Source organism: Phodopus roborovskii, unplaced genomic scaffold, assembly GCF_943737965.1.
Source record: "Phodopus roborovskii unplaced genomic scaffold, PHOROB, whole genome shotgun sequence".
Taxonomy (NCBI): Eukaryota; Metazoa; Chordata; class Mammalia; order Rodentia; family Cricetidae; genus Phodopus; species Phodopus roborovskii.
In genome coordinates, this window is record NW_026126480.1 from 16,238,020 (window position 1) to 16,247,436 (window position 9,417).

The 9,417-nt window shown below is 46.8% G+C and overlaps 1 protein-coding gene across 1 annotated transcript; it reads right to left on the minus strand.

Annotated features, from left to right (window-relative positions):
* Positions 1-2,172: 2,172 nt before the first annotated feature.
* Positions 2,173-3,795, minus strand: Cavin3 (caveolae associated protein 3). The gene is made up of 2 exons (XM_051192538.1): positions 3,364-3,795; positions 2,173-2,800 (listed from the first exon to the last, which is right to left on the minus strand). The coding sequence occupies exons 1-2, from the start codon at positions 3,724-3,726 to the stop codon at positions 2,390-2,392; spliced, it is 774 nt and encodes a 257-aa protein (XP_051048495.1). The 5' UTR covers positions 3,727-3,795; the 3' UTR covers positions 2,173-2,389.
* Positions 3,796-9,417: the final 5,622 nt, after the last annotated feature.

Consider the following 9,417-nt stretch of genomic DNA (forward strand, 5'->3'; position numbering starts at 1 on the left):
AAATGAATGGAACTTAATCAAAAGTAATAAAAGAATATTGGAGGTAGGGAGATGGCTGGGCAGTTAAAGGCATTTGTGAATCTTGCAGAGGACCTGTGTCCAGTTCCCAGGACCCACATGGTAGCTTACAACCACCTGTAACTCCAGTTCCAGGGGATCCAATGCCCCCTTCTGGCTTCTATGGGCGCCAGGCATACATGAGGTGCACAGACATGCATGCAGGCAAAAAGAAAAATGAACCTTTAAAATGTTTTAAATTAGAAGGCAGACAGAGAGTCAAGGATGGCCAAGTGGGTAAGAATATATGTCAGATAAGCCTGATGACCTGACCTGAATTCAAGTCCTACAATGGAGAACAACTATTAAAAGTTGTCTTCTAACCTCCACACATGTGTGGTGATGTAATACACGTGTTTGCTTCTTCCTTTTTTAATACGATAGAAACATACTTCCAGAGACACTGGGCAACGTCTGTCACATAAATGACATAAGATAACATGTTGTCTCTCAATCGCTTGCACATCATCTGTGTGTGCCATCTGATCCAGAAGCACCCACTGGTGTCTCAGCCAGTCCTCAGAGCTAGTCACAGCACCCTTGGCAGCTTCACCAGTTTTATGTAGGTCAGCTGCAATCTGTATCACCATGAGCAAACTACTGTACTTCTGCCCTACCTGACCAAGTACCTAGAAGCTTGGGCTACTTCAAACAGCTGGGCTTCAACCCAGTCCATTTTCCTTAGAAGGTAGTTAGCCAGGCTGCGGTGCCACTCACCTTTAATCAAAGCACTCAGGAGGCAGAGTAGGGACAGATCTCTTGAGTATGAGGCCAGCCTGGTCTACAGAGCTAGTTCCAGGACAGCTAGCACTGTTACTCAGAGGAACCTGTCTCCAAAAACCAAAATAAATAAATGAGGTGTTAGATAACCCTCCCCCTGACATGCTCACTGGTATTGTGACCAGGCTTGTGCTAGATGTCAAGTGTCCACCAAATGGTTGTGAACACTTGAATATTCTAGAATATTTCAAAGTCCATGGAAACTGACATGATGTGTACCTGCAAAGAAAAATTAGCACTGCACTTATTGATTCTATTATGCATTCAGTATAAAATGAATTCCTCATTTGATTTTAAAATTTTTAATGGGGGCTAGGGAGATGGTGTTCAGCCTGAAGTGAAGCAGATTATGGCAGCAGGCATATCTGGCTGAGGCTGCTCACCTAATAGCAGCCAGGAAACAGATAGGCACATCTGTCTGGAGCACATACCCAGTGACATACTTTCTCCAACTAAGCCTCACCTCCTACTTTTCACCATCTCCCAATAACAATAACATACTAAGGATCCATCAAGGGCTTAAAACATTTATTAAATCAAAACACACACACACACACACACACACACGCGCGCGCGCATGCACTCACTCACAGCTTGCAACCAAGCTCCCAGCAATGAGCCTTCAGAGGACGTTTCAGATTCAAACCCTATCAAAAATCTAAAAACCATCCAGATCCTATTTTATTTTATTTTTTATGCATTGACATGAAGACTGTAAACTTTTTTTTATTCATTTCCGTAGAAGTCAGTTCATTGTGCTGTCTCTTTGTGAGAGATGCTCAATTCTAAGTGGCCTAGACTCAACCTATGCAGTTACTCATCTGTTTTTGAAAACAATGAGTGGTTTGTGTGTTTTGGTTTTGGCAGGAGAACGTAAGTAGAACAAGTGCTACTTTTGGATTGCTTTTCCACTGCACTGCACCCCAGTGGCCTGGGATGTATGTAGCTGCCAAGATAGACATCGGAGTGATCGCCAGACACTAGAAGCAGAAAGAGTGGAAACAAGCCTGATTAAGAGCCCTGTGAAACTCAACTTATAGGGAATGACAGGGTCAAAGAGACTAAATGGGAAAGCATTAGCTGACATTTAACTGGCCATTTCCATCAAAAACCTATACAGCATCCCCCCAGCAGGCAAAACTTCACTTATATGTATGTCCCCACAGTAGGTGACCAGCAGGGTATTTCTCTATGCCAATGGAGGAGACCCAGGATTCAGTGAAAAGTGAGAAACATTTGCCATTCCACCCATTCCAGGCTCCATCACACTTACCCCTCCTCCTGCCTTCCCCACCCCATGCCCATCCTCACCCGCCCTTTCACATGGAGTCTGAGTTGGATGAAATTATTTTTATTGCTGGTGAGCCTAAATTAGGCCGAATGTTCCTCTTTCAGAGGATACAGGTTACCAGACTAGAAGGCCAGGAAGGGAGGATGGGAACTGGGCAGTGGATTCAGGGTTTTCTCCTTATTTGGGTGTAAGTGCTGCATGCTTTAAGGATTTATTTTAGGACAATGCATAAGCACCAAGTGGGGTAGGCAGCTCCAGTGATCAGGCTGCACTCTCTATTTGAAGTGCAGGCCTCCCAGAATCTTCATTGGTAGCCTGAGGAGGTTCTGGCTCCAGAGCAGACTCTACTGAGGACTCCAGCGCAGCTGGCTGAGCTGCAGGCTGGCCATCTGGTGGGCCTTCAGAGATCCGGACAGGCCCTAGGCGTGGCGGCTTGACTGGTATGGGCTGTGCTGCTTCAGGACCTTTACGGCTGGAAAAGGCCCTTCTTAGGCTTTGTACCTTCTGCAAGCCGGTGCGTCGCAGCCTCTGAGCCCGGGACTCCACTGGATCCTCGTCGGAACTCTCTCCGACTTGATCCTCTGGCTGCTCTGGGCCCAGCACCGACTGGTCCTCAGGGCCCAAGAGCTCTGGTGCTTTCTGGAAGGCGCGGGCTGGGATTTCAGTCTCCTCCTGAATGTGATGACACAACTTTCATTCTGGCAGTCACTTAGCCAGAGCCTGCCTGAAACTCTCTCCCTGCGGTCACACCAAAGGAAGATACTCCACCCTTTGCCTTGGGAGGGCGGGGAGGGGGGTGAGGGAGAGAATTGGAGCCAAATGAGAGAAGTGGGAAGATGGGGCCCCGGGAGCAGAGGGATGAGCAGGGAGAAGGGACAGTAGGCAGTGAAGGTTGGCAAAGTGGATGAAGCCCTATAAGGTGTGAAACAAGGTGTATGGGCGCTTGCAGGAGGCAGCGAAACGCCACAGCCTTTATTTTCTTGTGGTTGGCACTGAGTAAATCTGCGAACTGGCCGCGCTACACCGAAGAGGGTGTGGATTGGCCAGACTGGGAGTGAGAGATGGATAAGGCCCCGCGAAGTAGGAAGTGAGAAGTGGGTGCGGCTCTGAGGGTTTGTTCCACAGCTGAGGGCCGCACGTAGGGTCAGGAAGGGACATGGTGTACCGCTGGAAGGCGGGAGTCCCCAAGGTGGTGGACTAGAGGCGGGGACTAAGGGATGCCTAAGGTCACTGACCTTGAAGAGCAGGACGTGCAGCTTCCCGCGCGCCACCAGCAGCCCGTGGTTGGCCTCCAGCCGCTGTACCTGAGCAGCGCGGCGCAGCGCCCGCTCTTGGGCTGCGTCGGCATGAGAGCCCACGCGCTCCGCCTTGGCCAGCAGCTGCGCCAGTGTGTTGCTGGTGGTGTCGTGGCTGCGACTAAGTGCGCCCAGGCCACTCTGGATGCGGCGCACCGAGCCCGCCAGGCCACCCTGCCTCTCCCGCAGCGCCTCCAGCATGGTGGCCAGTTTCTCCAGCAAGGTCACCACGGTGACGGCGTGCACTGGGCCCCCAGCCGGCGCCCCGGGCACAGGCCCGGACTCCAGCGTGCTCTCCCCCATGATCTCTGACTACCCTGCCTGCTCTGTGGCTGATGGCTGCGTTCTGGGCTTGGGCCGCTTTTCTCCGCCTCCGCTGCCGCTCAGGCGGTGACTCAGTCGGGCGGAGTTGGCATCTCTGGCCCAGGGAGAAGGAGGAGGCCGAGCAGGGGGTGGGAAGTCCGATGGGGTTTCTTTTGAGGGCTCCGCCCCAGGATCTGGGGGAAGGAAGCAGGCTGGCCTAGCCTAGAGATACACTGCAAGCCTTTTTTTTTTTTTTTTTTTTTTTTTTTTTTTCCCCTTTTTTCTCTGAGTTTGAGCTCTACGTTCGACCATTTCCCTGGGGGGCCTCTTTCAGGCCTATGCTGTCCCACAGCAAAGAATGGACCACTGAAATTTTCATTCATGCATAGAGTAATCAAAGAAAGGTTGTATAGGGAGTTGGAGGAGTTAAAGAGATAAGATATAACCTAAGTTTTCACTGCTGCTGAGCCCCAAGCTGGGCAGAAGCCTGGGAAGCATGGAATGTTCTGCTGTGCCTAGGCCCAAGTCAGGGCTTTGGGTGGAGGAGGTCAGGGCAGGGCATCCTCTGATATTTTCCAGGTTTAGCCTCTGGCTTCATTTATTGCTGTTTCTTCCCATTGGTTAGTGTTGGGCTTCATGGGGTTAGAATGTGGGTTAGAATGTGATTATGTACACATTGGGTTGGGAAGATCACCGGTTGGAGATCAGTGTGGAATACATCGTGAGTGTTAGAGTGGAAAGTCACCACTTAAAGGTTGAGTCCCGATTGTGGGATTTTTGTTTTTTACTATTTATATTGATTTGCTCATGTTGGAACCCTGAGCACCAGAGCCATCTAAGCCTGACGAACTAAGAGTGTTTGTTTGAGACAGGGTTTCCTGTAGCTGGAACTGGCCCTGAACTCACTGTTCAGCCAAGGATGACTTTGAAAGTCAGATCCTCTGGCTTCCACCACCCAAGTGCTGGGGGTACAAGTATGTACCACCAAGACCAGTTTATGCTGATGCTGGGGATTGAACCCAGGGCCCTATGCACACTAGTCAACAACTCTACTAACTGTTTCTATGTTTCTGAGGTAGGGTCTAACTGTGTAGTCCGGGCCTCAAGCTCAAAATCCTCCTGTCTCAGACACCCCACTGTTGGAATAAATGTTCACCACCAGACCCATTTGCTGGCTGACCAATTAATTGGTTGGTTGACTGCATTGTTAAGGATAAAATTCAAAGCCTCAGACATGTTAGACAAGTGGCCTGCCATTAAGCCACACCCCAGTCCATCAACTAGGAAAGGTAGGTGTGTGTGTGTGTGTGTGTGTGTGTGTGTGTGTGTGTAGGTGTGTTCATATGAGTACCGGTGCCCATAGAGCCAGAGGCATTAGATCCTCTTGGAGGTAAAGTTACAGGTGGTTGTGAACCACCCAGTGTGTGTGGAGGGATAGAATCTGTGTCCCCTGGAAGAGAAAGGAGTGCTCCTAACTACTCAGTCATCTCCCCACCCCATAACTTCTATGGTTACAATAGAAAATAATTGTTGCTTCTGTAAATTGATTCAGGGGAGCTCAGGAAAAGGGGTGGCAGGAGACAGAAGCCATGAGACAACAATCACTGAGGACTTCTATTCTCCATCAGGTCAAATTCTCCACATGCCAAAATACAATGCTTTGTGGAATTGTTTTCTGAGTCACAACATCACCCTTTGGCCATATAAATAATAATAATAAAGGCAAAATTGAGGTATCTGTAATTTCTCGCTCTCTCATCAAGGTGATTTGTGGACAGAGGCGAGCAGTTAAGGCAGCTCCTATAAGGAAAAAAAACTATTCTGGATTTTCAACTAAGACAATGCCTTCAGCAACTTAGAGGAGACTGATGCTTGCTACTAGATTAGGGATTCACCAGTAGTCTCTGGTTTGTTCATAAACTGGAATCTTTAGTCTTATACACCAATACAGCCTTAATGTTTCTGATTATCCAATGAAACAAAATCTTAGAAAGGATGCAAGATGTCTAGATGAGTTCATTATACAAGAAACATCCTTTGGGGCTGGAGAGTTGGCCCAGCATTAAAATCCCTTGTTGCTATTGCAGAGGACCTAAGTTCAATCCCCAGCATGCACAGACATGGCAGCTCACAACCATCTGTAACTCCAGATCTAGGGAATTTGAGGGCCTTTTCTGACTGCCATGGACACCAGGCACACATGTGGTACACATACATACAGGCAGTCAAAGCACTCATACACATCAAATAATAAAGTAAATAAATCTCAAAAGAGAATTAAAGAAACATCCTTGGTACTAGGCAACAATTTCAGACACCCAGATAAACTAAGCATCCTTCAGGGACTTAACCCTTGGATTGGAAGTCATAGTATGTCACCAATCCTGAAGCTATTAACCAAAATAAACTTTCTGCTCCTACATTCGTTTCCTCTGGTGTTTGGTTACGGCAACAGAAAGCTAACACAGATGTAGTTACTTGTTCATTTACCCTTGTGTCTTTGTTACTTTTCTATTGCTATGACAAAACATCAAGATCAAGACAACTTATAAAAGAAAGCACTTAAATTAGGGGCTCATAGTTACAGAACATTAGAGTCTATGACCTAATTTGGTAGAGAGCAGGGAAGAAGGCAGGCAGGATGTAAGCTCAGAGCTTACATCTTGATTCACAAGCACTAGGCAGAAGGAGCTAACTGGCAATGGTGTGGGCTGTTTGAAATCTCAAAGCCTCACTCCCAGTGATGTACCTCCTCCAACAAGGCCACACCAAACAGTTCCACCAACCGTCGACCAAGACTTCAAACATATGAGCTCATGGGGGCTATTTTCATTCAAACCACCACACCTGATAAACCAAATAATATCTGTTTTTGTTCCTTTTCATCTCACTGATGCACTTATAGGTGGTGGAGTCCTGTTAGGTGTAGAAAAACACAAACTCAGTGCTATCTCGAATGCCATTGGTTGTTTCTGGTTTTCTCTTTGGAGCATATCTGATGTTTTTCTGTAAAAATAAGATAATAGGTCTTTGAGTTAACAGTTTGTCTTTCAAGTCCTTTCCTATTTGCCATACATCTTGAGAATTATCTGGTATAGAATTGTAGAGCAGACACAGGTTCAAGTTCAAGGGCTAAAAGAAGATCAAAAGACCTTGTCTTCTCCCATAGGTCTATCTATCTCTCCCAGAGTGAGTTGATCAGAAATCCAGAGCATCCATTTCATAGAAGGAAACCCGCTATATGCAGTGCCCCACCACTATTTCCGTAGACAGCTGGCTTCCTACTGTGGAATGACTTTAACTATTGTTACTATGCTTTTCCTGGGAACTCCACTAAGAGTTTCCAGGGATTTGGGCTAAAACAGACTTCTTGCCAATCTACAAACTGGAAAGGGTGATTCATGCCATATGCTAAGCAAGCATCAAGGGGTAGGCATGCTATTTGGACCACGGTTTCACTCTCGGCTGTGGAAATGATATGGGAGATGTTTTGTGGTTATTTTAGTAAACTGTCCTAATAGTAGAAATGTGTGTGTGTATGTGTGTGTATTGTGTGTGTGTGTGTGAGAGAGAGAGAGAGAGAGAGAGGGAGGGAGGGAGAGAGAGAGTGGGGGGGCTCTAAGAAAACTTTCCTCTGCTCCATCACAATGCCTAAATATGTCATTTTTCTGTTCAATGCTGTACATGTTCTTTATTCTTTCCCATACTAAATATCATACTTTTAAAAAGAGAAGTATGTCATTGTCCTAGAAAATAAAATGACTAATCCTGTTTTGTTTGTTTTCTAAAAGAAAAAAAATTAACAGGGAATGGGCCTCAGTGGACAGGTACTGCCTTCCAGCCTTTGTCATAAGCATCCTGTCTACGGAAGGGGTAAGGCCACACCACACAATAAGGGGGCTCTGTGCCACCAGCAGCTTGAATACCTATGAGTCCGGGGCAGCGGGGAAAAAAAGAATGTGCACTGTTTCCAGAAATTAAACTGTCCAAATAGATAGGCCCCAGGATGTTATAGTATGACCAAGAGACCTGGGGATGCCTTCAATGGAAAAAGTCAAGTATATTGCTTACTCAAATGACTGGTTTTTTGTTGTTTTTTTTTCAACTTTTATAGGCTGAATATTATCTCTCAGAAAGATATGCATCAGTCCTCACTTACAGTACCTGTAAATGTAGTCTTATTTGGATGCTGGGCCTTGGCAGATTAAGTTAACCTCTTGAGATGAGATCACTCTGAATTTAGGTTACAACCCTAGACTGTTGCCTTTATAAGAGAAGACATGGGGCCTCAGGAAAAAAAAGATGATGTAAAGACTGAGGCAGATATAGGGTAGCCATCAGCCAAGGTCTGCAAATAATTGCCAGTGCTCCCCAAAATTAGTAGAGATGCATGGTATATGTACAATGTCCTGCCCAGCTTTCTGGGACATGCAATGCTACTGGCACTGATTATATACATCTGCCCTTTGGAACTGTAAGGAGAATAATTGGGGGGGGGGTATATTTCTTTTTCCAGAGCTGAGGATGAAACCCAGGGTCTTGCACTTGCTAGGTAAGCACTCTACCACTGAGCTAAATCCCCCACCCTAAGTGGGGGTTATTCTATGATTCTTTCCTTCCCTTCTGCCTTATCTTGCTGTGTAGACCTTCTGATCCTCTTGAATGTGGGGATTATAGCTGTGCACCAACATGCCCAGCCTTCACCTCTCACCCCCATTCGCAGTGCTGAGGACAAAACCCATGACCTAGAGAATTCTGGGCAAGCATTCTGCCTTGGAGAGGCAACCCTAACCCCACATTTCTGTAATTCTAAGCCAGATACATTACAATAGCTCGATACAGAAGCTTTAGGAAACTAATAGACATAGAGATACCACCTAAAAGCACTCAGGAAAAAAAAAAGCAATTGTAAGGGCAGACAGTCACCCTGTGAAAGGGAGGAGTGTTGCTTACTGTTGTCATTTGGTTTTGCTTTGCTTTCAGAAAACTGTTGATTCTCCATCTTGCTTTAGCATCTGTAGAGCAGCTTCCTACCATGAAGTGGCCTGAGCAGACCTGTCCTCTGTCTCTGGGAACTGCCGGATGGGCACAGAGAGCACCTCTGTGCCTGCAGGCCATCTGCCTCTTCAGGCCAAGGAACAGTAAACTCAGAAACCAGTGAGGTCCATTCCTGCTGAAACTCCTCCCTGGTCAGCACCAGCTGGCTCATCCTTCTCAGGGTCTCTGTAGAAGTGGAGATTAGCCATGACCTAACAGGGGTACTCACATAAGATGGTACCATTCATGTAGAGAAATTCTAGGGCTGGCATCCAGTCAGCCCCACTGTATGAGTATCTTTGTTGTTCATGGGATGGTGATTGCCACTCAGCATAGAGGAGAACCCGTGTTACACAGAGGATCAGTGGGCAGATTGACATCAGACACCTCTGTGAGAGGCTAATGGTGAACCCCAGCATCAATCACAACCAGAAGACCCCCTGGGTCTGGTTAAGGAAAGTCTCAGGAGTGAAGTGGCCAGAGTATGAATGACTCCCATGTCAGTAGCAAACTTCAGTATGGCCTGGTCAGAATTCCTGGTGACAATGACACTGACATCAGCAGATTTTTCAGTGGCAACTGAACAACCAGCAGAAGCTTCTACCATTGTCTCTTCAGATTTATAAAGGTACTTTCATAAAGTACCTTTCATAA